This window comes from Pollicipes pollicipes, unplaced genomic scaffold (assembly GCF_011947565.3).
Source record: "Pollicipes pollicipes isolate AB1234 unplaced genomic scaffold, Ppol_2.1 Scaffold_3087;HRSCAF=3621_pilon_pilon_pilon, whole genome shotgun sequence".
Classification (NCBI taxonomy): Eukaryota; Metazoa; Arthropoda; class Thecostraca; order Pollicipedomorpha; family Pollicipedidae; genus Pollicipes; species Pollicipes pollicipes.
In genome coordinates, this window is record NW_023596225.1 from 25,505,417 (window position 1) to 25,531,772 (window position 26,356).

A 26,356-nucleotide genomic window follows, 5' to 3' on the forward strand; every position below is an offset into this window, starting at 1 on the left:
ACTGCTCCGCGGCATCCCCAGTCATTGTTCGCACTGCGATGTTAGGTGCCGTCCAAAACAATGCCATAATGCTGTGACATTCACTCCCCAGACAAAGCATGGTCCCATGTATGTCATGTACCTTTTGTCCGCTAACGATGTAGCTTGGGTGCTAGAAGGCATCGTCGGCGAAGTGCGTAGTCACGCTTACCAACAACGTCGTTGAAACACTGGTGAAATTCAAAATATCCAGACAGGATGAGCCCGAAAAGTTTGAAGGGCATAGCAGAGAAAGGGGCTGAGAATGGCAGTGCCGACGAGGCATGGTGTGTTGTTGCTAAATGTCAAACAGTTGCTTTGCGTTGGGATGGAGTATATAGCCAACTGATCATGAAAGTTTTCGATATTATCAAGGTCACGTTAGATAGATTCTTGTAACATACTCCAGCTCTGTGGAATGCGTGTGCAATCTTTGGAAGAGATTACTGTCCGATTCCCGCCGGAACCCATCTTTTCGTGTACATCACAATCCAGCATCATCTAACCGTAACTTCAATAACCATGCCATCTTTCACAGCTGGAGTACGAAAACAAATATTACACCCGCATAAAAAGCCGTTTCGTCACGTAAACAGCTCTTCCAAATATCTTACAACAGCGTCTCAAGCTGCCCGCATCAGCACTGTCACGTGCTGCCCGCTGGCAACAGCCTGTCCGATCGACTTGGTCCTGACCACGCTGGATGGATGTTCCCTATTCGACGTCGTCCGTGGCGGCGCACCGTTCGGCACTGTCCACTGTCCCCGAAGCCGCGCGGCCCGGCACTGTCGCACCGATCCCCGACGGCGCACTGTTCGGCACTGGCCACTGTCCGCGAAGTCGCGCGGCTCGGCACCGTCGCACCGATCTCCGACGGCGCACTGTTCGGCACTGGCCACTGTCCGCGAAGCCGCGCGGCCCGGAACTGTTGCACCGATCCCCGGCGGCGCACTATTCGGCACTGTCCACTGTCCGCGAAGCCGCGCGGCTCGGCACTGTCGTACCGATCCCCAGCGACGCACTGTTCGGCACTGTCCACTGTCCGCGAAGCCGCGCGGCTCGGCACTGTCGTACCGATCTCTGGCGGCGCACTGTTCGGTACTGTCCACTGTCCGCGAAGCCGCGCGGCCCAGCACTGTCGTACCGATCCCCGGCGGCGCACTGTTCGGCACTGTCCACCGAACGCGAAACCGCGCCGCCCGGCACTGTCGTACCGATCCCCGGCGGCGCACTGTTCGGCACTGTCCACCGAACGCGAAACCGCGCCGCCCGGCACTGTCGTACCGATCCCCGGCGGCGCACTGTTCGGCACTGTCCACTTTCCGCGAAACCGCGCCGCCCGGCACTGTCGCACCGATCCCCGACGGCGAACAGCCCGGCGCCTGCTCGCCGTCGTCTGGCCTCTCAAATCCTCACCAGAGTAACGACAGGGCGATCCCCCACGCATGACCGCTCACCGGGTCATCACGGTGAGCTGTGTCACCACGCCAGCCCAGCAGTGAACAGCAGCCAGCCAGCTCAGGATACAGCAACCGTCTATGGTGTCGCTACACAGCAATCGTCTTTAGGGTCGCTACACAGCAAACGTCTATGATGTGGCTACGCACGCTAGGATACGCGTGCACACGCCTGGGAAATGTCCCGTGTTAAAGCTGCTAAGCCCGGTTCTGTAGTGTATGCACAGAGGCATCCTGTTCGGTCAAAGATTACGTCACTGGCTATGCAGATTACATTGACCTACACTCTCAATGACCGGCCTTTCCCATCCCTGAGAAATTTGTTTCAATGGGCGACGTGAAATTTAAGGGTTGATTTCTTGTCGCTCATTTTAGCTGTGGGGACAGAACAATATAAAGAAAGGCAATAACAATACAAGATTGTAATTACCTGATTCAATTTTCGTTACCTAAAGGCACATTCATCTGTTTCAATGTTATTTTTATTTCACATGGCGGCAGAAGGAACGTACCACGTAATTCGTTCGGTTTGGTTTCCATGAGTGCACTTGACTGTAAGAAATCCTTAGCAAAAGGATACGCTCCTAAAAGCTGAATGGTTCGATCACAATACATGCCTGAATGCGCCACCGTGCCCCCGCCAGATTCAGTGGACTAACAACATCACCATACAATCCCATGAGCTCACGAACCAAATCCGTCGTGCACATACCGATCTCAGCATATCCCGCGTCAAGATCTGGAAAGTCTTGTTAACCTACGTCCACAACTTCGAATGTCATTGTAAGAGAACGGAAATCGCGGGAGTGCGGCACTCCCACACTGCACTGGTTCCGACAACTATTCAGTCTGACCTTTGGACGCCGCAGGCCCCAAACGAGCGCGGTATCATAATCTGCGACGAGTGGCATGCCCTTCCCATCTGCTCTGCCACGCGTGTCACTTGACTTCGCCTGGCAATGACTTCAGCTGCCATTGACCCCGGCTGAAAATGACCCCGCCTGACAATGACCCCACCTGAGGCTGCCACTGACCCCAGTTGACAGCAACACCGGCTGACATTGACCCCGGCTGACAGTGTCCCCGGCTGCCACTGACCCCAGTCGACAGCAACACCGGCTGACATTGACCCCGGCTGACAGTGTCCCAGCTGATACTGACCCGGCTGACACTGACCCCGGCTGACACTGACACCGGCGCTGGCGCAGTTCGGCGCACCACGCCCCTCCAATCCCCGCCGCTGGGCCACAGCTCAGCGTCAGGTCCGCCGGCAGCCGACGGCCGACCGCCGGCGCCACGGCCGCGACACGGTGGCGACACCTGGCGCATGTGTCCACGCGCGGCGCGAGCGCGGACTTGGGCAGCAGTACCCATCTGCACCGACGCACGCGCGCAGTACGCACAAATACGCAGCCGCGTGCGTGCGTAGACGACGAACTACGCCGTTGCACCAACTCAAGCGGGTACACACGTGCCGAACTGTATCTGCACTAGCTCAGGCTAATGCAGAACCACGCACCTGCTCCACCCGAAGAGTGTGATGCCGTTAATACAGACGCGATGGGAGGCCGGGGAAACTCATCTGCACGCAGCACCACTGACCGTTTCCATTCGTGTAACGCTGGCTGGGTCTGGACTGGTGGCAAAACGCAAAGCGCCATTGATCTTGTGAACCATCCAGCATGGATTGTGCCGGCAATGGTGCGACGTATAACTGTGCGTCATAATAAACTGTGCGAAGTGCCACGTACGGAGAAATAGCTGAAATAAAAATACCTACGTGCGAATAAATCTCTGTAACGGTAAACACATCGCCTACCTGAGAAGCTGGGTGGACCTTCGCCTCCTCATACACCCAGTATCAATAGAAGGTAACTGAGTCAACACGTCCGCTACGCCGAACAGATCAAGGACTTAAACGGCCGTCAACAAAACCGCGTATATTGCGCAGTCCACACCGTCAGCGCTGTTGTAAACCAGCGGCGACACCGTCAAGTGCAACGGAGCGGTGCTTGCGCCCCAGGAAACGCGACGGCCGAGCAGAAGAGCCTATACGTGAAGATTGCATCCGCGCGATATTTGCGATGAGTCATGCGGCTCATGTGCACGATAAGCTCGCGTTACTTACCATTGACGATAGACAAGGCGGGTCACAATCGACAACGCTTACAGTCACCATCAAGCATCGAGGTTCAACTCACAGATCACAGGCGTAGTGGGATGCTGAGGTGCACACTCAGCAGGACAATTTTTCTGCAAGGATGTCTATCAGCTGAGTCCAGTTCTAGTCAGCTTAGCGTATGTTAGCCCGACAGATAGAGCGCGTCCTCCTGCGGCGCTCGGGCCCGTGTCCCGTCTCCCGGTGCCAGGCGACCCCCGGCGCGTGTTAGCCCAAGAGACAGCACGTCCCCCTGCGGCGCTCGGGCCCGTGTGTCCCGTCCCCGGCGCGTGTTAGCCCAAGAGACAGCACGTCCCCCTGCGGCGCTCGGGCCCGTGTGTCCCGTCCCCGGCGCCGGCCGACCCCCGGCGCGCGTTAGCCCGAGAGACAGCACGTCTTTCTGCAGCGCTCGGGCCCGTATGTTCCGTCCCCGGCGCGGTGTTAGCCCGAGACAGCACGTCCACCTGCGGCGCTCGGCCCCGTGTGTCCCGTCTCCCGGCGCCGGCCGACCCCGGCGCCACCAGCGCCGCCGGTCGTCACAGCGGTGCTCACCGCAGCACCAGCTCGCGCCAGTCCACCGCGCCGCGCCGCGCCGCGTAACGCCACGTGCCAGGGTCGGACGCCGCCGGCGGAGGCTCACGAGCGGGGAGCAAGCCAGGCGGCCGGCCCGGACCGCAACAACTGCCCCACGGCCCAATCCGGCCCCACTGTTTGTATTTGTACGACGGATTGCGAACGAGAGCGGGACGGCATGACTGATCCGGCCTGTCCGCGGCTGCCTCGGCGCCGCCCCGGCCCGGCGCCGCCGTCACCGGTCAACAGCTACCCAGCTCACGCTAGCCGTCGCCCTGACCGGGCCCACCAGCGTGGCCTCCAGCGGGGTGGACAGCTCGCTCCGTCCCGCTCACCGCTCGGCAACAGGGGCCCTGGTGAGCGACGGGGGGGGGGGGGGGCGACGGCCATCCCTGGCCTGCCCCCCGCGTCACCGACCTTGACCTGCAGTCTGCTGATGCCCCGCGTCGCTAACCTTGTCATGCAGGGTGGTGATGACCTGCGCCTGCTGCCGTTGGGCCTGCTGGTACGCCTCCACTCGGCGGCGCAGGGAGGCGTTCTCCAGCTCCAGCACACCGCCACCACCGGCCCCGGCCTGCCGCGGGCGGCACGCGGCGTCACACGGCTGGACTGAACGGTCGGAGGCGCGCCGCACGCGCCACATGACCAAGGGGCGGCCGCGAACGTGAAGCCTGGCGTGGTGCCTGACTCGCCGGCGTGTCCGTACGCCCGCGCAGACGCGTCACCGTACGGATCGGCCTCCGATTCTCAACTAATGAGATGCCAGAGGGCGTGTCACGAAGATCAGCTAACACGTGGTGCAGAGCGATTCCGTTTGAGAAGACGTCCGGCCCAACATATGAAGCAAGGGCGAATGTTAAAATTGGGATTCAAGAAGGTGTCAGAATTAAAAGTACCACACTGAAATATTTTTGCGGCCAATTTCAGCATGTCAGCGGCTGGCAGAAGACACACGTGACAACAACTTACACGCCCCTACACCCGAACTGAGTTGTGTTCTGAAGTAAAACACAGCTCAATACTGCCGTAGATACTGATACGCATTTCAGTGTAACGTGACAACAGCTGATAAGACATTATGCACTACGAGGGACGAACGAGGCGGTGACAGATGCGGGGTTGTCAGTTATCATGTAGTTGGCGCCCGAAACTGAAACCATACGGCCAGACGCTTTTCAAACCGACACCAATGACCTTGATCGTGGTGTTGTAAAGCACCACCCATGAGCGTTTATCAGACAAATGTTCACTAATTGAGCATTTGCGCGTTGATTTGCGAAAAGCAATTGCTCATATGACGTGCGCAAAACAGGTTAGCTACGAGTGCAGTAAGGCTTGGAAATTTTGATGGACCACAATAATCCATAAACTTGAAAGGGTCTACGGTCTACGGACAAAATTCAGCAAAATATTACTATCAAAGAAAACATATTGCGTGCATGTTGCTCACGACGAAAATGACTCTATACACGAGTGTAGTTTCTATGACCCGATCCCTCGAATCAGGACGCAGCGTCTTGTGTCCAATCTTGTGTTCACACAAACCAGGATGAATGGGATGGGAATAGGAACCAACGGGAACGCAATACCTGGTCCAGGCTAAAAGCGGCCACGCGGCTGGATGTTTTATGCCAGAAGCATGATCTAGTGAACAAGATCCCGACACACAAGGTTGGTCACTTACTGTGCACATAACGGGACCTTCAAACCATTCATACCGCGATGCTGCAGGAAAAGTCTTTGCGACAGCTTCGCAAGCAAAACACCCAAGTCATCCGCCGTGAGCGGCACGAAATGCCGGCAACTACCTGGTTAGGTTGGCGGGCCGCTTACGTGAGAAATCGGCTTGCAGTTGACGAGAGACGCACTAGACTCATGGCCTTGCTCCCTGTCACAGCACTCTCGTCGACTACTCGTACTCAGGGTCAATGCCATGTGATCCGGCGTCACAACATATACCTGCTGACATCGCTTGCAATCAAATCACCGTGAGGCCCAAGCTAAACATGTCTTCATGACATGGGACAAACCTGTTTGGTTCCGTCCTGGACGGCCCATCAGCTGCGTGTTGCTGCGTGAGCGCCGCAGCACGTGCAATCGGCAATGGCCTTCACATATGTAAATGTTTTCCTTCAAACGGAGTGTTTTTTATGCCCATGAAGTTCAAGGTAGCTGGCCTAAAACGTCATATTTAAGAGCAACGACAGCTTCAAGGTCATCGATACTCCGGGGAGCTGTATGTGTATTGCTAGCCACACCCAACTATGCAGTTCAATATTGCAGAACGACACTTGCGTTTTGGAACAACGTTGCAGGGGAAGCGCAGCTTGACAAATATGGACACCATCTCTCAGTAAATGAGAGCCACACAGTTCACATGGCATGCTACTGCCTGCTGTTGACAGCTTCGGAGGTCTGCCGCGGACGAGGGTGCCGGTGGCGCAGTGGTTAAGCGCGCCGCGTCTGCGCGTCTGGGAAACCGGAGGGAACGGGTTCGATTCCCGCGGTGCCCGCTCTTCCTGCCCCGGTGGGAGGCAGGCAACGCCATGTTGTCCCGGTTGCCGGGCGCGTCGTTAAACCTCCGAGACTGATGAAGATTATAGACGCCTAATGATCTGACTTCGGTGAGAAGGAGTAGTACGGCAGCTAAGATCAACTTAGCCGAAAAAAACGTCAGTTGATGCGTGGTTTACTCGTCTGGCGCTCTAGTCGTCACAAGAGCCAATGACGTCACGTCAGCCCATTTCCCCAACACCGCACGCTTAACCTGCACCTGGCCAGCCGATGATGAGGATGATTTGAGGTTTTAGGGCACAAGTGGACCCTAAATCCGTGTCCTTAAATCTTTAAAATGGAATCCTCTACGCCGGGCCAGGGCGCTCCTGAATTGGACATAATGCCACTGGATCGATCGCACCACAGTATCATTTCGAAAGTTATCGACACGTAGACTGCAAATCAAGCTTTGTTGTTAACTGTATGCCAATACTTGAGTCGAAAGAAGTTATAATCATGAGATTCCTAGCGCTTATCATCAGGAACTCACGGGTCATAGCACTTGTTGAGTTGTTGCCGCAGCACGGAAAAAATATGCAACGAGTTCATTTCAGAACAGCTCAACATACAAATCGGGTTAGGTTACATCAGTCTGGCCCCATGCCAGATTAAAAGATCAGATAGCATGTAAGGATGAAAAATGCGGGCGATGCGTTTTGGGTTTTCTACTGGAGCTTTCGTTCATCTGCTTTCCGACCGCACCGATACAATATAGATACGACCATCTCTCGTGTTAGGTCAATCCGGGTCACTTGGACTGCAAGGAGCCCACTTATTGCGTACTGACCAAGGTATAGCCCTAATTACTTGTGATCTTCAAAAGCTGAAAAAGATCGCTGTTTCATTTGATTTGTGACGATGATATCCATGTCAAACAAGGTCAGCGGTTACATCACGAATAATGGTGTCCTGTTCAGGGCAATGCTACGAATCAATGCCATATTTGACCTGACCTAAGGTACAGCTTGCAGGACAGTTAAACCTCCAAGGCATCTCCGACATGTTCTTGCCATTTCCAGCCAAACAAGTTTCACAGATATAATTTTTGTGGACAGCATACGAGAAAAATGCAGAGATGGGCTGGCCTGAGGTCAGTACAATCACTTTCATAACACTTCCGGAAAGCAGCACTGTTAGTAACGCCGCCGTATGAGTTTCTCCTGACCTGTTGCAATTGCGGGGGATGAAGGCGCTGAAGGCACCGAGGCACTAACTTCTCAGAATATGATCCAGTTCGACCCGTCGCAACTCAGAAGCATGGGTTGACCTGGGTTCAGAATATTTCCCCACGTCATCTATAGTCTTCATGACGACATTGCTCGCTTTCCCCTTCATCAGCCCGCCCTACCGGCCCTGGCCCGGTCTGTCCAGCTCTCCCCTCCGTAACTGCGAACGACTGATCCACTATCGAGCCCCTCTCCGTCCAGTGTGTGCTCGCTGCGCGTCTGACCCTGGGTGCAGAGGTCGCCGGAGCTGTCGCGTCTGCAGCGGGAGCCCGGGCCGTACCGGAGGGCGGCTGCCACGCCTGCCCGGAGCGCCAGCCGGCTCGCGCGAGCCAGACACTGACGGGATGTCGGGAGCCAGGGTCCGCCGGCTATCAGCATTCCGCGGACATCGTGACCAGCCGATAGCGGCGCCTCCGGAAATGTTGTCGGTAGCCCGAACACCGGTCAACTGTCGGCCCCATTGCTGTGTCGAGAGCGCTGCGTCACTCCCGCTGGGTTAAAAGTACGCGGAAAAGCTGTGTGTGTGTGTGTGTGTGTGTGTACACGGCGGTGAGTTTACCTCTCCACTGGCAGCGTTGCGTGAGACGTACCGATCAGGCTCGCAGCCAGGCCGCTGTGACGAAAGCCTGTGCGTCACGCTCAGGTCTGAATCACGGGAAAATCAGCACGCAGGAGATGTGTCGTGCATGTCGGCCCTTGGGTTTCGCAGATGATTTGAGAGCTTTGGTGTTCTCAGCCTCATGCACACCGCAGAGATATTTCCGGCGCGAACTGTGATGCAAAAGCCTATCGCCTGCTGTTCGGCACTGCTGGCCTGTCCGGTTCAATGGCGCGTCGTTTCCAATATGGCGGAATCGAAACCTTCTTTAGAGGACAACCATTCTCGGAGAACAGCCCGGCCCCGCAAGCGAATAGCTTGCCCATGCTTTCCGCGCGGTCTTTCTAAAACGGTTTCGCGAGCGCAGCTTGTCTGTCCTGCTGGCCCCCGAGTCGGTTGCGTCCCTAAACAGTTCCCGGCCGGACGCCTCTGCATTGCCTAGCAACGCTGCATGAAAGCTGCCGATAGGGTCGAGTCCGGCCAGGCCGGGCCGCCTGGGCACGGTCATATGATATCCACCAGACGCGGCCAGACTTCACAGCCGACAAATAGAGCCCACGAGACATGAGGCTCGTTTTCGCCTCTCCTATCATGTCCTCGCGCTGTAAACACCGTTCGCAAAATTCGGTAAATAGCTAAAAACATTCCGCACACATCTCAACGGCACCAAAAGTCTGAACCACAGAATCAGTTTCCGCCAAACTCTTGGCGAGTTCGATCCCAGACCACAGGCCGGGTCCCGCGGCCCAGCTTATTCCCGATGGAAACAAGGCGCGATGCGTGAGAGAGAGCGCTGATGGTGGCAGAGGCGCGGTACGGCTGAGCCACAACTGACGACCGCGATTGACGAGCACGGCCCGTACTGCCAAATCTCCTTCTGGACCTCGGCAGAGCCACGAGAGGAGTGACGGGGCGACTCTGACCCACCGGCTGTCCGCTGGCGAGGGCGCGGCCAAGCTGACCCCGCGGTGACCCCAGGTCACGGGCGAGGCTCGGCGTGTAGCCCACCGAGGCACCGTCGCCCGCGGCCTGCATCAGCTGGTCCAGCTGGAACACCACGAGCGACTGGTGAGACAGGCGAACTTGCTGCAATGAGGAGGGTGGCGGGGCAGGAAGCATGTTAGGTTTTGGGCTTTTATGCCTATACAACGCTGTAACATATTAGGATCCCACGGTGGAATAGCGTCACATATGGTTTATGATGGCCATGGTCAGAAGCGTTGGTCCAGTCCTCAGACCTTGGCGACGGCAAAGCGATGTCATATAAGTGCGTGACGTCACGGTGGGGATCCGTGAAAGCCCTCATACAGGCCTGTGCTCCACGCACCGGTCACATACTGCTGCGGAAACTCACCCGAAATCTTCGACCACCAGGGGCAAAAACATTATCTCATTGTCGTTGTTTTCTAAAATGATCATGTCTACACTAGAAGACTTTTATCGTACGATAAAATCACACGAGGTGAGCTGCTGTCCACACTTCCCATCGCAACTCTTTCACCATAGCAGTATTTGTAGCCGTAAGCTATATGTCAGGAATGCAGCCAAGCGCGCATGCATGGCTCTTGTTTATCTAGTGGCACAAACACTTTTGTTTTGTTTTTTTGCTGACGACAAAGATTGTCAAAATGCTTTAAAGTAACTACGGCTCCTCTTAGAAGAAGCCAGAATACGCATGTACATAACCATGGCTTACGCACCTGTGATCAATGCCGCATACTGTTCGGACGTTGTCACGAGCACGTTTCCCTTGAGCCCACAACTTTAAGGCTCAAAATCCACACCTTTTCTATTTCAATCATTTTTTCCAAGAACGCGATGTTTGTGCTTAAACCTGAGCTTGGAAAACACACGCATGAGTTTCTTTACCATGGAAGCACTTATAGAACTTACGGGGACATGTTTTGCTTCCCTTTCCCCGAAGCACATGAAATGGATCGATCAGGCAATGTTATTTTGACGTTAAACACGCCGGGACTGAACGGAATTCCCGATCCGTATATCCCTCCTCTTGCCAGCAGCTAGTCTGTTACGCCGCAATACTTAGCAATGTCTTGCCCTCAGTATGGACCCTACGGAGGCCAGGCTCACACACCCGGTTTGCAACTAGAGCACGGTAATATAGTTGGCTGCATGCTGGCATCGTTTTCGCCGACGCGAAACTATAAAAGTGGTAAAATTTCGGCTAATAGCTGGTGTTCAAAGGCCGCTTAGCATCACAATTTCGTTCCTATCATAGAGTCCTTGCGACGAGCGTCAGTACAGACAGAGCAATTGTTCTGGCTATTTTCCCCGTCAATGGTTTGGACTTGCACATGTCACGTTTTGGCCCGTCAGATTTTGCACCGCCATCACATGATAGTTGATTTTCCCTGAGACGAACCTGAGTTTGACGTCTGACTGCATGCTTGACGCTTAGCCTCGTCGTGGACGAGGCTAAGACGCATGCTGCACTCGAAGGTTTCTGACAGCGCCAAGCTTCCAACTAAGCTTATGATTGTTAGCCGGATGCCCTTGCCATTCGACCATCGAAGTCGTTTGGTGTCGTACTGGACTCCGTCGCTTGCTTCCTGAGGGTTCTCCTTTTTGTTCGCCTGCGCGGTTCCGTCACCACAAATTAAAAATGATACACCCTTTTGGAAAGCCCCGCCCTCACTAAGTACGGGGATCAATTCCACTGTTCTGGCAGTTGTTTTCCATGATGAAATAAGCTCGCTTATAACTACTGGCATCCTTTGAAGTGGAGAAGGCTGCGTTCGGCAACACAGTTTCTTTGTTCAGTAAATATACCCCCCAACACGTCATTGTGTGATTACGTGATCATACCTTGCACAACATTGATTGGGAACCAATTGACAGCCCTTATATCTGGAAATCGTAATCACGAACGCCAGATATGAACGACTCGACAATTATATTGTCATTGGCCTTGGCCGCCGAATGGCTATTGGAATGGCGGAACGTTAATGGCGTTACTATGGCGCCACGGATGTCTCGCTGACCTTAAAATAGTTTCCTCGAAAAAATATGCACATCTTCACGGGAGTGTAGCTCAGAAACTACATGGGTTTAGGCCTTTAGAAGGTCAGGGCTATAAACTGCACTGAATGATCTTCAAAATAGATATTTCAGTTCCAACCCTCCATACCAATGTGAAACACTCCCTTTAATGGTGTTACCAATACTCATCGTATCCTGATTTGGTGTACATTGAAAGGTATACAAAGAAATCTTGAAACAGCCTGAAACCGCTTAAGCCTAATTTACGAGCCGTTAACGAAGTGAGAGGAGTCACTATGCCCACATATATACGTGGCACATGCTGTCGCTTCTCCGGGAGGTGAGCTATACATCAACATTCTTTATTGCCAGCCTCCAATTTTAGACAGCTGTCCATTTGTTTGAGCAACCGACTGAGACACGTCTCGATACCAGTCAAAGGCGCAGGCCACGCGTGGCAAAAGGACAATCACGGCCGACAGGCGCAACAACACCACAATCCATCACGGATCCTGGAAACGGGCCCTGAGATAGGCCAGGCGGTGTTCGGCGCACCACAAACTCCCAGATAAGCCCCCAGCGGGGTGGTCGCGCCCCCGTGCACTTTACACAGACCGCCCGCATAATCACACGCGGTGTGCGTACGGATTCATTAGCGTCCCTGCAGCCAAGGACACCCAGATATAGCCGGTGACACGGCCGAAGGGCCTGTGACGCGGGGGCGCGCGGGAGCCGCTGGCCGAGCCGCCGCCGTTTACATTAACACGTCGCGCACCAGATCGTGGCTCCTCTATCCGGGCGAAGATCCCAGATAACACGGACCTGAGCACACCGCGGCCCCGAGTGGCAGACCGCGCTCCGCGTCGTCCTCCGGCTGTGTGTGAGTCAGCCTACATCGTGCGGTGCGCTCAGTGGAGATGCCAGCTAACCCCCTGGCCGAACCGAGTCGAGCCGGGTCGCCGCGAGCCCTGGTGGCAGATCGCGCCCCGTGTCGTGCTCCAGCCGTGTGCTCCAGCCGACGACGTGCGGCGCGCTCAGTGGGGATGCCAGCTGACCCGCTGACCGGACCGAGCCGGGCCGGATCGCGCGGGCCGTGGCGACAGGCCGCGCCCTGCGCCGTGTTCCGGCCGTGTGTGACCCAGCCTACATCGTGCGGCGCCCGGTCGCGATGTCAGCTGACCCACTGACCGGACCGGGCCTGCGGTGCGTGCGAACTTTGGCGTGTGCGTGGGTGCAGGCGCCCTCAACTGCTGCGCACCAGAGACGCGTGTTCACGCACAGCGACTGCAGCCAAGCCTGGGGGGCGGCTCCGGGGCATCTTTAAGGAACTTTGAGTAGTAGCGAAATTCTTACGATATGGTGGGCCCGAACTATGGATTCCCTTCTCCGACACCAAATCCAGACTTCTCGGATATAGAGCACTTTATGTTGGCTTTTAGCTGAAAAACAAACACGATTTCTACCACAGACATTCACACATAACGTAATACGACATCCATATTTATTCCAAAAAATAGAATACCTTAACAGAGTAGGGATTCCCTTCAACTCAGGGTGAGCATTGCTTCGACAAACATTAAGCGAGGCACGGCTCATTTACAGCTAATACTAAAGCATCATACACTGAAAAAACAAAACATTACAAGAGCTCTGAGGGGCGATAAAGACCTCGTTAATGCCGGGGTATCTGGCAAAGGCGGGACATTTTCGCAACACATAAAATGCTCAAAAGACCCCCACGGTGGCCGACCTGTTGGGATGCGAGCCCAGCCGCACACCTCTGACGAAGCGGTCTGCGGCGGGGAGATACTGACGGCCTCGCGACCAGACGCCACCGGTTTGGAACATGATGGGCTGGCTGGATGACGCCATGCCAAAGGACTGTGCGGCCCGCTCGCTCCGCTCGATGGTGAGAGTTTATTTGCTGGTCCAGACCTTGCGGCGTCTTTGGACGCGTTGGTATGGGCGTCGCCGTATGTCACGTGAGGACGCCAATCCAGCCTTAAACTCCATGCTCCCATGTAGGAGTGAAATAGCCCCTGTTACGTGTTCTCAGTCGGATGTACCTGAACCAGGTCGCAGTCCCTGACTGATCACGGCTAGACACTAATCACAACACCATCCGGTTCACCCACCACCCTGACCACTATGTGGTCAACCAGTGCCTGGGTCACGTGTGCACGTCGCGTGACCCGCACAGGTCGCATGGCCCCCAGCAAACCGCCGGGCACGAAAGCCGCAGGTCACAGGGGTCAGGTCGTACTGGGAGATACACTGGGATCATACCTAACACATCTATACCAAGGACGTGTTAATGCGCTTTCCGCACGACTTTTGTGCAATATATTTTGCGCTATCTAGGCCCGCTGAGACGAATTTCGTTCGCGGCCGTGACACACTTTAATCCCCACATCCTAATCGCAGTCGCCAAATGAAGACCAACGCCAGAGCTGCCCTCACAAGCGCATCACCTCCGAGCGGGCCGTGGACTTAAGCCCGGCTATCTCCCGGCACTGAGGTACAGTGGCCGTTCAGGCTCTGTTCACGATAAAATCGTCCATTTACGGGCGTTTTTTTCTATACAGAGCACTTCATGTCCGATGTTCGGCTCCTCCCACCACCTGCTACCCGGGCTGTGTCCCGAGACATCCTGTACCCCCCCTCCCCCCCGCGGACGCTCGCCCGGCAGCAGCCTCTCCCCCCCCCCCTCACCTGACCCGGGTGCCCTCCGCCCTGCGGCCGGCGCCTGCCCCTACCCCGCTCGCTGACGGCGCTGTACTTGAGGCTCAGCTCGTCCCGGTCGGCCCTGGACGACGACAGCATGTCCTGCACCGATGACAGGTTGCTCTCCAGGGTCGCGTTGATCCGCTGCGGCCATGTCAGGTCAGATCAGAACGGTTCAGGCCAGGTCAGGGCGGTTCAGGTCAGGTCAGGGCGGATCACAGCAGGTCAAAGTCGGGTCCACGGCACGCACGCAAACACACCACTGCTGGTTAACGACGAACCCGCTGATGTCGAGTCAGGTCAGGTCACGTCAGGTCGGGTCAGGTCAGAGGGAGCGGCACGCCCAGCACACACATCGCCGCGGAGCAACAGCAATCCGCTGAATGGAGCCAGGTCCTTGTGAACCTCGCCTGGCCCAGGCCCTTGGTGAACCTGACCTGGCTCAATCAAGTCGCCGTCACACTGCACCCGAACGCAGCTTAATGCTGTGACTCACTATACATCCTCGGCGGCACAGCCTCGGCGCGTGCGCACACCGTCCGTTACAGCGAGTGTCTCTGCGACTGCGGCTGGAGAACCGAGCATCAGGAGACACTATGCAGCTCAGGACGCGTTTTAACGGCGCAACGCGTCTCTCCGGCAGCGCATCACGACAGCTCTCGTGTGTTCTGCGCGGCGCAACATGAGAACACGCGCCCTTATCAAGGCCTTCCTCACGGAGTGGCTCACAGCGGCTGGACCGCTAAATGACGCAACGACAACAACACGCATCAATCAATTAACCACCGAGCACGGAAGCATCTGGAGTCCGCGGCACTGAAAGCGGACCATCTGCGCGGTTCGATGTTCGACTTTGCCTCCACGTGGCAAAAACTCGGCGCCATCGAGACCTCCAATACCGCCCTCGGCCGGGCGGCAAACAACATTGACGGCCGACACAGCACTGCGGCCGGCTGGCAACCGGGAGGCGCCGACCGGGGCTGGCCTGACGGAGGGGGCCCCGTAGCGGGACGCCTGCAACGGCATGACCCTCACGGGCGCACAAGGTCACTGGCGTTTGCATGCTTGAGGCCAATCAGGGCATTTCGACGATGGTGATGAACGCGGCGAGCAAGCGTTTAGGAAAAGGTTACGCTGCCCATTGCGTAATGGTTGCCCATAAGTTTGTTAGAGACCACGATGACGTAGAGCCAGCCAATCCATGACAATGGAGCAACACCAGCACCGGCGCACAGAGAAGGCGTCCTGCCCACGCGGGATGAGATCGCTCGGTGAATTTCCTCCTCCGGGTCCTCGCTGGGAGGAAGCAGGAGGAGACTTCACTGAGCCAAGGCCACACACCATACGGTGACACATACATCTGGACTGAACACAGCGCCCGGAGGAAGCTCGATCCGCTTCAGATGACATCAGCCATTCTCACCCGAGGCCGAGGGAGAATGACTCGAAGGACGCTCGAATAACACACTTGTCAGAGTTGCTCATAAGCCTGCTGACAAACAGGATGGTCGATAGTCCGATGTTTTCAAGGATTTGCTATTGTTCAGCTAGCAACAAGCCGTCCCAAGGACGACCAGAGAGGCCAGGAGCACTAACTAGGCCGCGTGTATCTCCAGCTCTGTCGCTGTGCCGTGTGCGACGAGCCGAGACCACGCGCCGGGAACCGGAGCCACAATGAGTAACCACGAGGGATGCTGCGAGGACGCGTCAGAAATTCACGAACATGCCGAACAGGCAACACAGGCATCCCCAGCCAGCTGAAGAGACCAGGTTTGTCGGCTGGCAACGCCATGTCTATTCATGCTGATTACAAATGTCTACTGCTTCTTTTCATAATGCATTATAATTACATCATTGTGATTCACGTTAGCTGACTGTTCATGTTGCTTTTACACCCATGGTATGTGTTAACGTGTAATGCTGTATTTGAGATTAACATGTTTATTCTGAACTTCCAACATTACATAGCTTTCTTTTGCATTATATCAGCATAACCATTATATTTACGTGATCATATGCATCATCACATATGCATCACACCTATTTCATCTTTGTTTACAACCTCTAAACGGAAAACAGCTCAGTGCAAGCACACCGGAATAAGGTGAATCTGAGAAAGCTTCCCAAGCGACCTCCCACCTGTCGCTGTCCCCGCCCCGCCTCTTCCCTCCCCGCCCTGACTCATCCCGCCCCGCCTTGACCCATCCCGCCTTACCCTGACCCATCCCGCCTCACCCTGACCCATCCCGCCTTACCCAGACCCATCCCGCCTTACCCTGGCCCATCCCGCCTTACCCTGACCCATCCCGCCTTACCCTGACCCATCCCGCCGCTGCCCCGCTGCCCACCTGCAGCCGGGCCAGGCGGTCGGCCGGCTCCATGTCGTCATCGGACAGCTGGCCTGCCTCGTCCGCCGACGAGCCGGCCTCCTCCCCGGAGGCGGCCGACGGGCTGTCGTCGGGCGGCACCGGCCGAGCCCCGCGCCGGCCCCGCCGCCAGGGGGCCGCCGCCGGCCGAGACTCGAGCGTGATGCGGCCGGCGGCCGGCTCACGCGCACCTGGCCGCGTCACACGGCACCGTCACGGCGGTCACGGCCGCTTCACGACGGGGTCACGACCGGTTCACGACAGGATCACTGAGAGTCACGGAAGGGTAACGCGAGAAGGTCACGGGAGGGCGACGAAAGGACCACAGGACTGTCGCCTGAACACTCAACACACCTGAACACCTGAACACCTGAACACAAGTGTTGAGGAAGGCCCAAAGCAGGGTCAGCCGGCTCACGGAATGGACACTGGGAGCATCACGGGAGGGTCGAGGGAGGTTCATGACCTTGTTGCACGCGATAACGCTCACCCAATAGTGATGCACGCGTCACATATAAGTACATAGTGGCGCGACCAGACACACAAACAAAATACCGCGACAAACTGCTGCAACTTACTAAATTCCGTTTACACATGATTGGCAGCCCCTTCGAGGGGAGGTGACCGCGTGGTCGTTGTGACCTCTCACACGGAGGCGTCGGGTTCGTCTCCCTGTCGCGCCAGGACGCCTGGGCGCTAGTGTGGCTACCGTAGTCGCTGGCGCTCCGCAAACAGTATCTGCATCTCGGAATCATGCTTAAAGCAGGACATGTCATTCGGCTTAATTTAAGATTAGGTCAAACAGAACGGCAGTGACCGAGACCGACCTCTGGAGGTGATCGGGACTGACTTCGAGTGGTGACCAGAACTGACCTCTGGCGGTGACCGGGACTGACCTCCAGCGATGACCGGGACATACCTCTGACGGTGACCGAAAATGACCTCGCTGACGAGCACTGACCTCTGGCGGCGGCCGGGCGCGGCTCGTCGGCCTCCCGCTGTCCCAGTCGCCGGTAGGGCGGCTCGTCGCCACCGACTCCCGCCTGGCTGGGCAGGCTAGGACTGCCGCGCACCTGCCCTGTGTGCCGCTGGGTGTGCGGCTCCGGCGGATCCCGCGGCTCCCGCGGTTCCCGCAGCTCCCGCGGCTCCCTCGGCTCCGGCTCCGTCAGGTCGGGCTCGCCCAGCGGCCACTTCAGCTGTAATGAGACAATGCCGTCTGAACACCAGGTCACCGACCCGGGGACTGGGGGCGTCAGGGTCACGTGCACGGCTGGGTCAGGTGGTGTCATCTGAACACCAGGTCACCGACCCGGGGACTGGGGGCGTCAGGGTCATGCGTCCGGCTGGGTCAGGTGGTGTCGGCTGTGGAGACGGCAGCGGGGGGGGGGGGGGGATCTGATCTATAATGCTAAGGTAGCCGTCGCGCAAGATCGCGGGGCATATAGGACCTGGAGGCAGGGTGAAATACAGCTAAACGGTGTCGTGCATCAAAAGTACGGAAAATGGAATCGCATCCGTAAGATACAGGCGTAGTCAACCAATCAGCCCTTTAACCTGACCTCACATAGGACGATGCTGATTTGCTGTTTCGTCACTAGCACTACAAAGCACGGTTTTCAAAACAGGACAGTTTTAGCGGAAGTATGATAGTGACACTTTTCCCAGCCGCCACCCAAAGGTCTCGCAAACAAAGGGCATCTACCACCCAACAGCGCGGTACAGTTGGTACCACGTTACAAGCCACCCCACTCCAAATCACAGCCCTCAGTATCGCCATCAGCATCACTCATGATAGTTAAATCGACCGCTGGATTGTGGTATTTACTTAACATGGTTACCGGAACATGTACTGACATGCTACACATTGCAAAGAATGTTTGGCAGTGACCGGGCCCCACACCCCTGGCAACGGCAACTTTGGGATTAGAGCTCTTACCAAGCATAACCTGGTGCGAAGGCCTATCTCACCAGAGCGGTCTCATGTCAACGGACAACTCTTGCCGAGGGATTTCAGCATGTCATACCACACCGGAGCACGCCCACCCCTGCTTCCACTGGGGTCTCTCGGCCATACGCCGGAGCACGCCCGGGGCGGGCGTGCTCTTGCTGATGCGTGCTGCCGCTGGGGTCTCTCGGCCGGACGCCGGAGCACACCCACCCCTGCTTCCGCTGGGGTCTCTCGCCCGGATGCCGGAGCACGCCCGTCCCTGCTTCCGCTGGGGTCTCTCGCCCGGATGCCGGAGCACGGCCGTCCCTGCTTCCGCTGGGGTCTCTCGGCCCGACGCCGGAGCACGCCCGCTCTTGCTTCCGCTGGGGTCTCTCGGCCGGACGCCGACTGAGTGTCACAGACGAATGGTCCCAAACGAGTCACGTGAGCAGAGCCTCGGGGCGCCGCCCCCCGTGAATGTCAGCCAGTCACCGGTCGGCGTGTCTGACGCTGTACTAACAGCACTTCGAACATTACAGTAACGACACTACAGCACTACAGGAACGACACCCGCGCGCGCTCCGCCACAGTTCAAAGTCTTCAGATGCATCGACGTTTTTGACGAGCTTCTTCCCATACACCGGGTGTATGAAAACGGTACGTCCTACAACGTACGCTGGCGCGGGAGGGTTTTTCCCGCCCACCCTACGTGGAACCCTCTACTCTTGCGGGTCATGCAGCTATACAAGGAAAACGCACTGACACTGAAAACAGCTTGGGGCGACATACTTCTCTATGCTCCTGCTGTACGCGGTCACTTCTCGGTACAACTGCAAAGCGCCGGTTATAAACTGAACTACACCGTACATATTTCGAATTTGCAGCACGATAACGTCACCATCACCGACACTGAGCAGGTTCGGTGTGTCATCAGCCTCGGACTTGCCGCCTCGGGTGCCAGGTCGAAGTTCGCTGCGTCGGCATTGTTGGACGTGACCAAAATCCAGTGTTTGCACAGCACGAGAAATCTCTGTGGGCGAAGCTCCACGAGTACTCTGAGCAAGACGCCCCACGACCACGAGTGTTCGCGTCGTCACAATCAGACCAGGTACGGGCCAGGCAAAGAAGCTTGGAAGACACTTAGACGTCAGCTGAAGTCACCACGATCCCCATTCTTGATAAAACTGGAAAACTTTTTGAAAAACCGTATCTCTTTGAGTGACCACGCGCGATAGCAGGATATCGTGCGGGTCGGAATGCCCGCATGAAATTATACATTAAAAAACAGTAGTGACGGATGGAAACCGTCTTGCAAGAGATGTTCGGCGATTCACTTGGTGGACAAACTTTGTTGTTTATTGATATTCTGTGGGTGACATGTTTCGTCGTCTCCCTCTGGCGGCCTGGCTGTCCAGGTCCCAGAGTCCACGGCGGGCCCTGCCCTACCAGTGCCCTGTGCTCCCGGATATTCAGGCCAAAGTGCAGCCCTTGGATGCGCCGCCCCAGACCCGTGCCGCCCCAATCCCAGCGACACCGAAGGTGCAACGAAGAAAGCCCGGAGGGCATCCTGCAGAATGAAGAAGAAGCTGTGCGTCGGCAGTCATCGCGCAGGTGGGAAGGAGGAAGACGCGGGGACGTTGTGCTGTCGGCGAGCGCAGAGTCCCCGCTGTCACAACCGGATACGAACGAGACAACACGCTGGAGCCTATGCTGTGTCTGGAGCCCGCTGCTGCATGCCACACACCCATCACGCATCATACGTCCCAGGCTCGGAGCGTACCCCTCCCCGCCCCTGCCAACACCGTTCAGCTACCGCAGCGTCGGCGGCCCGACTGCGAGTCCCATAAATCACCAGGGCAACGAGCACCGCCGGGTGAGAGCGTCCGTCAGGGCGCGTGGCCGAGCGGCGTCCGGCGTGGTGACGCGGGTGACGCCGCCGGCCGATCGGTTTCATCACACGGCACGTGCACGCCAGACTCCGGCAGGGGCGACCTTCGACCCCGAGCCCGCCTGGCGCCGCCAGCAGCGCTTGCCCAAGCTGCTGGACGCGTTGCGTCAGCCGGCAACCGGCAGATCATGGAGGGGAAGGGCACGGCACCGATCTTTAGGAGGGAGAGAGCATGTGACCAGTCTATTGCACAGGGGGCACACGGAAACGGTCTTTTGAAAGGGGAGCACAAGGAAGAAAAGAAGCACACGGAACTAGTCCATCAAAAGAAGCACACGGAACTAGTCCATCAAAAGAAGCACACGGAACTAGTCCATCAAAAGAAGCATACGGAAACAGTCCATCAAAAGAAGCATACGGAACTAGTCCATCAAAAGAAATGCAAGCGGGACCGGTCTATTGAAAGGAATGTACACGGGACCGGTCGATGGAAAAGGGAGCGTACGGGACCGGTCTTCTGGGAGGGGAGCGCAAGGGACCGGTTTACTGGGAGGGGAGCACAGGGTGCCGGTGCGTTGAAAGAGGACACGAGGAACTGGTGTATGGGAGGAGACCAGGCGATAACCGTGAGCAGGAAAGGGGCAGGCGGGATCCAAAATGAAATGGAGCAGGCGAGTTCAATGTATGGGAACAATGGACTCGTGCACCAGGACTAGAACACGGAGTATATGCAGAATGGATCATGGTGCAACACACATGCACCAATACCAAAAAAAAACGCCATTTGTTGTTTCAGCAGCCTATTCGAAGCGTTGCCCTAAGGATGCGGAGTGTGCCTACCATATGCAAGACAGCTCCCGCTGTCGCCACTACCCCGATCATGATCAGGCAAGCGACACGACCATCCTGAGGTTGGCAGCTGCCAGACTGCGCACGACAGCTCGTCAGCATGGCTGGCCCGCGACAGCTAAGCTGCTTCTGCAGAACTTACACAACTGGGGCGAGACAAATAATCAGAGACCTCAAGTTCGGCCTAGCACCAGGAGGTGAGCTGTTTATTTTGCCCGGGCGGTTTCAGTGACTCAGAGCAGAAGCGTGGCACTGGCACCATCTCACGATGCGGTCGAGACCATGCCATCACCAACGGCCAGCCATATCCGTTCAGCGGTCTTGTCGTGGGAGGCGGGACGAAGCCCGAGATCGAAGAAAAACTAAAATATAGGAAAACTAAGGTCACCACTTAAGCAGTGATGACAGAACAAAAAATGTCTGAATGTGCTACTGGCCACGAAATCACCTGTTTCCAAGCCAGACTATGCGCTATTTAAGTGCCTGTTTGCGGAGCAACGTCAAGATAACCAGATAGCCACGGAGCAGCTGATGGCGAGAAGGCGGAGGAAGCAAGCGAGCAGACGCCGGTGGCAACTGACAGGGAAACAGGGCTTCCTGCCAGGACGGCAATTCAGCTGAAGATGACGAAGACGGACGCATACGGACTGCCGGTTAGAACATCGGATTGGGCGGGACCTTGGAGCGGACGGTCAGCCCTCGAGCTTGTTTTGACTCCGCATGCATCAGCAGGAAGAAACGTGGGAATTATTCAATCGTCGGGAGACTATTTTTGTAGGCATGCATGAAGTGTAAAAGGTGTGTAAGCAAAAGGTGGTAATGTAGGTAAAAGGTGTGTAAAAGTAGGTAAAAGGTGTGTAATGACACACGTATGTGGAAACAACTGAAGAAGGGTGACAATAAGAGACCATTGGCGGCTGCGAATATGTCAGGAGTGTTAATTTATTTTTGGGAATTTGGAGGAAGTAAAGAAATATAATTGTAAAATATAGCGCACACTACGGATTATATAAGCATCTGTGTCAAGGCCGGAGCAAACTCCGCTTGTGCGGGGCAGTGTCGAGATAAGCAGACAGCCATGAAAAAACTGATTGGCAACGCCGGCGTGGGGAGGGCAAAGTTGAAAACGGTGTCTTGATCTTCGTACACTTACTGGATTCTGTTTCGTTTCAACTCAACGAGTATTCAAAAGCACACTCCAGTAAACCGTTTCTTTTTCTTGGAGGTCCGAAAATGGGCCATTTTCTGCTCAACTTGGGCCATCTTCGGGGAGGATGACCCAGCTGGCCTTCCCCTGGATCCGCCCGCGACCAGAGTGCAGGTTCAGTTACCCAAGGGTGGATCCAGAGAGGGATTTTTGGAAGACCTATTACAAGTAATACATTTACAACTCTAAACCCAGCATAAACGGGGGGAAACTCCGCTTCTAATTTCAGAGAAAATGGCTACGTTGGATCTCTGAATTTGGGGTCGCCTAGAATCATCACCCTGTCTCTTCTAGCCTCTTCCCCTTGAACGTCTTTTTGGTGTTGTACACTTTTTTGCCAATGCGGTCACTGCGGCCCAACGTTCTCGGCATCAGTCATCTTGCCGATGCGCTATCTCCTTCAGGAAAGCAGCGACATATCTATATATATATATATATATATATATATATATATATATGTTTATATATAGATACATATATAACTATGCAAATTATAATTTACGGGCCTCAACTTCTTTCAGTAGACGCTAAAGGCTATTCCCATAAGGACATAGTGCAGGAAACACCATCAGAGTCAATACCAAAATTTGTCGGAACAAATAATGCAGAGCTTATCCAATATCATAGGGGGAATGATTTACAGGGGTTTAAATATGTGCATCCTGCAAAGCGTCTCCAACCCCTCATTATACCCCGCAAAACCTACCCCGGCCGGTCGTCTGACCCCGCCAGCCGATCGTCTGCCTCTCATGGGACGGTCCTCTGCCTCTCGCTGCCAGCCGTTCGACCCTCACCTGGTGGTCGCGCTCGGGCCGGTGAGGTACGGTGGGCGGCTGGTACGGCGGCGGCGGCCCGGCCAGCGGGTCTCGCTCGCGGTACGGCGGCGCCGGGCCGTACCCCGGCCCCGGCAGTGCGCTCGTGTCTCGCGTCGGCGCCGGGGACCGGTCGTCGCTGCGAGCGGGGTACAGAGTGCGCGGCGACGGCGGCGTCTCCGGCGAGGTGCTGGCGCTGTCCGCCAGGCGGTACATGCCGGCGCTACGGCGGAGAGCGTGCTCGTTCTCCGCCTCGCCGGCCGGCAGGTCCGGACTGCGCGGCGAGTCCGCAGCCGCGGTCATCGCGGCGGCGTCGTCAGTCCCGGGGAACAGGTCGTCACCGCCGGCGCCGGCCATCAGCCGCAGCACGCTGCCGCGACTCCTGGCCTCGTTGCCTCGGACGACGGGCGCGACTCTGCGAGCCGCGTCGCCGAGGTCGTCAGGATTCTCGGGAGCGGCGCCTTCCGGGCGAGCCCCCGACGCCCCCTCCCGGCTGTCTGCCTCCGGCCGCTCCGCCTCGCACACAGCAGGAGCGGCGGGGACGGCCGTTCGGGCCGGCCGTCGCCCGCTCGGCGGCCGGGCCGGCGAGCTCCAGGTGCTCGGTGCTGCGGCCGCTCGAGCGGTACCCCTCGTCGGGCGAGACGGGCGGGTCGCGTTCGGCCTGCAGCCGCGCCGTCGCCGACCCCGGCCCGACCGTCAGCGCGCCGCCCAGGAGCACGTCCAGCGAGCCGGCCGGCGGCGGCGGCAGCGGCGCCGGCGCCGGCGGCTCGGCCCCGCCGCCGCGCCACCACCGGCCGCTCCAGCGGAACGGCAGGCGACGGGACGTGCGCGCAGCCGGCGCTTGGCCGCCCGCCGGCGTGACTGGCCCGTCCGGCGGCGGGATCGCCAGGTTCTCCGCTGAGACGGACGCGAGCTTAGTGAGTGCGTCGGCCGCTGTTGGCGGCCGCTGCTCCGGCGGCGGCGAGCCGGGCGCCCGGTACAGAGTCTCGCAGCTGGAGGCGCGCGGCAGCCGGCGGCGCCGCATGCTGAATCGATCGCTGCGTCGGCCCACGTCGTGCTTGACGTACGTCAGCCGCGGCTCCTGCGAGCCCGCCCGCTGGATGTCGGTGAAGCCGGGCGGCGCGGCGGCGTGCCCTCCGTCCGCCTTCTCCTTGTCCTTCCAGAACCGGGTCAGCTTCTTCATAGCTCGACGCGATGGCTGTCACAACCGCAGAGCTCCGCACCACCCCGCGCTCCGCGTCACGCACCCGACGAGCCTCGCAGGGCGCCCACCTCTCTCCGACGTGCAGACCCGGCGCCCGCCGTCGGCCGCCGGCCGGCGGTCCACGACTGACCAGCGGCCCTCCTATTGACCCCGTCAGCAGGCAACATCGACCCCCGGCCACCTGTTAAAGCGGCGGCGGCTCCGGCCGGCGCCCTGGACACGCGACGGCTCCGGCCGCTCCGCTCCGCGGCGGTCGACCAACCAACAGGCGGCCGAGAGTGACGGCAGAGGCCGGCGTGCGACACGCAGCTCCGCACGCGCTGTGGTCCTCCGCTCAGGCTGACGGGCCTACAGGCGTCCTCTGCTCAGGCGGACGGACCCACAGGCGTCCTCCGCTCAGGCGGACGGACCCACAGGCGTCCTCCGCTCAGGCGGACGGAACCACAGACGTCCTCCGCTCAGGCTGACGGAACCACAGACGTCCGCCTCTCAGGGTGACGGACCCACAGGCGTCCTCCGCTCAGGCGGACGGACCCACAGGCGTCCTCCGCTCAGGCGGACGGAACCACAGACGTCCTCCGCTCAGGCTGACGGAACCACAGACGTCCTCTGCTCAGGCTGACGGAACCACAGACGTCCTCCGCTCAGGCTGACGGACACACAGGCGTCCTCCGCTCAGGCCGACAGACCCACAGGCGTCCTCCTCTCGGGCTGACAGACCCACAGGCGTCCTCCTCTCGGGCTGACAGACCCACAGGCGTCCTCCTCTCAGGGTGACGAACCCACAGGCGTCCTCCTCTCAGGCTGACGGACCCACAGGCGTACTCCGCTCAGGCTGCAGGCCGGCGGGCGTCCGCAGCCGGCGCCGCAGCCTTCACGACGACTGCGGACGCGGCACTGGTCGGCGGCCCCGGCGCCGTGGTGCCAGGCGCCGCGCGTGTCCCCTCCGTACGCGCACCTGCCCTGCCCCTGTCTGTCTGTCTGTCTGTCCGTCTGTGCGTCCGTTCGGGCCAGTTGTATCGATACGGGCACGACGAGGGGAGACCGGTCGCACGTGGCGAGCGACATTGATTACACGCTCCCGGCCCGATAGGGGAGGAAAATGTCAATAACGGGCCGGAAGTACCTGGCAATTAAATCGCAGAGGTGGAACGAACCCACAGGTACCTCGGCAAACTATCTCTGTCCATTCACCGACGAAGCAGTCGCTCGTGTAAAGCATTTATTTCGACCGGGTCGCTGGTGATAACCGATTAGATAAATAAACAATTATGCAAATTTTCAACACACAAAGACGCTCTCAGTGCAAACAACTTATCAATCGATGAGTCATTCAAACACAATGAGTCAATTTTCGTGCTTGGCTGCGGTCATCATCAGCTCCTATTATCACCTGCTCCTGGCTATTTGCCCGCTCCTATCCAGAACTAAAAACAGATTAGATCACGATGTTCAAAGGAATTGTTGGTTCGAAATGTCGGTATTCTGAGTAATGCGTGCACATTTTACACTCTGATTTATTGACACATGGTTCCCGTGGCAATGACGTTGAAATGATAATCAAGCTCGACACATTTGTCATGCTAGGCAAGGGACTGTTAAGGACGTTGAAATGGCAAACGTTGACGCAATGGCGTTGAAAAGACAAACGGGTTCGACACGTTTGCAATGCTAGACAAGAAATTGTTGGTACGCAGTGCCGGTATTCTGGGTAACGTGTTTACATTTTACGCTACGATTTATCAGCATATAGTTGCCGTTGCAACGACGTTGAAATGGCAAACGGGTTCGAC

At 57.3% G+C, this 26,356-nt stretch overlaps 1 protein-coding gene across 1 annotated transcript; it reads right to left on the reverse strand.

Annotated features, from left to right (window-relative positions):
• Positions 1 to 16,931: 16,931 nt before the first annotated feature.
• Positions 16,932 to 24,542, reverse strand: LOC119089943 (WAS/WASL-interacting protein family member 1-like). Its single transcript, XM_037212744.1, has 5 exons — positions 24,226 to 24,542; positions 23,574 to 23,774; positions 23,342 to 23,498; positions 17,638 to 17,872; positions 16,932 to 16,945 (listed from the first exon to the last, which is right to left on the reverse strand). The coding sequence occupies exons 1-5, from the start codon at positions 24,540 to 24,542 to the stop codon at positions 16,932 to 16,934; spliced, it is 924 nt and encodes a 307-aa protein (XP_037068639.1).
• Between the last annotated feature and the right edge of the window lie 1,814 nt (positions 24,543 to 26,356).

Coding starts and splice junctions, on each gene's coding strand:
- LOC119089943 (XM_037212744.1), bottom strand. CDS start 24,542: ATGAAGAAGCTGACCCGGTTCTGGAAGGACAAGGAGAAGGCGGACGGA. Junction 23,775..24,225: donor GCGATCCCGCCGCCGGACGG/GCCAGTCACGCC, acceptor CGCGGCTCGCAG/AGTCGCGCCCGTCGTCCGAG. Junction 17,873..23,341: donor GGCCCGAGCGCGACCACCAG/GTGAGGGTCGAA, acceptor GTCTCATTACAG/CTGAAGTGGCCGCTGGGCGA.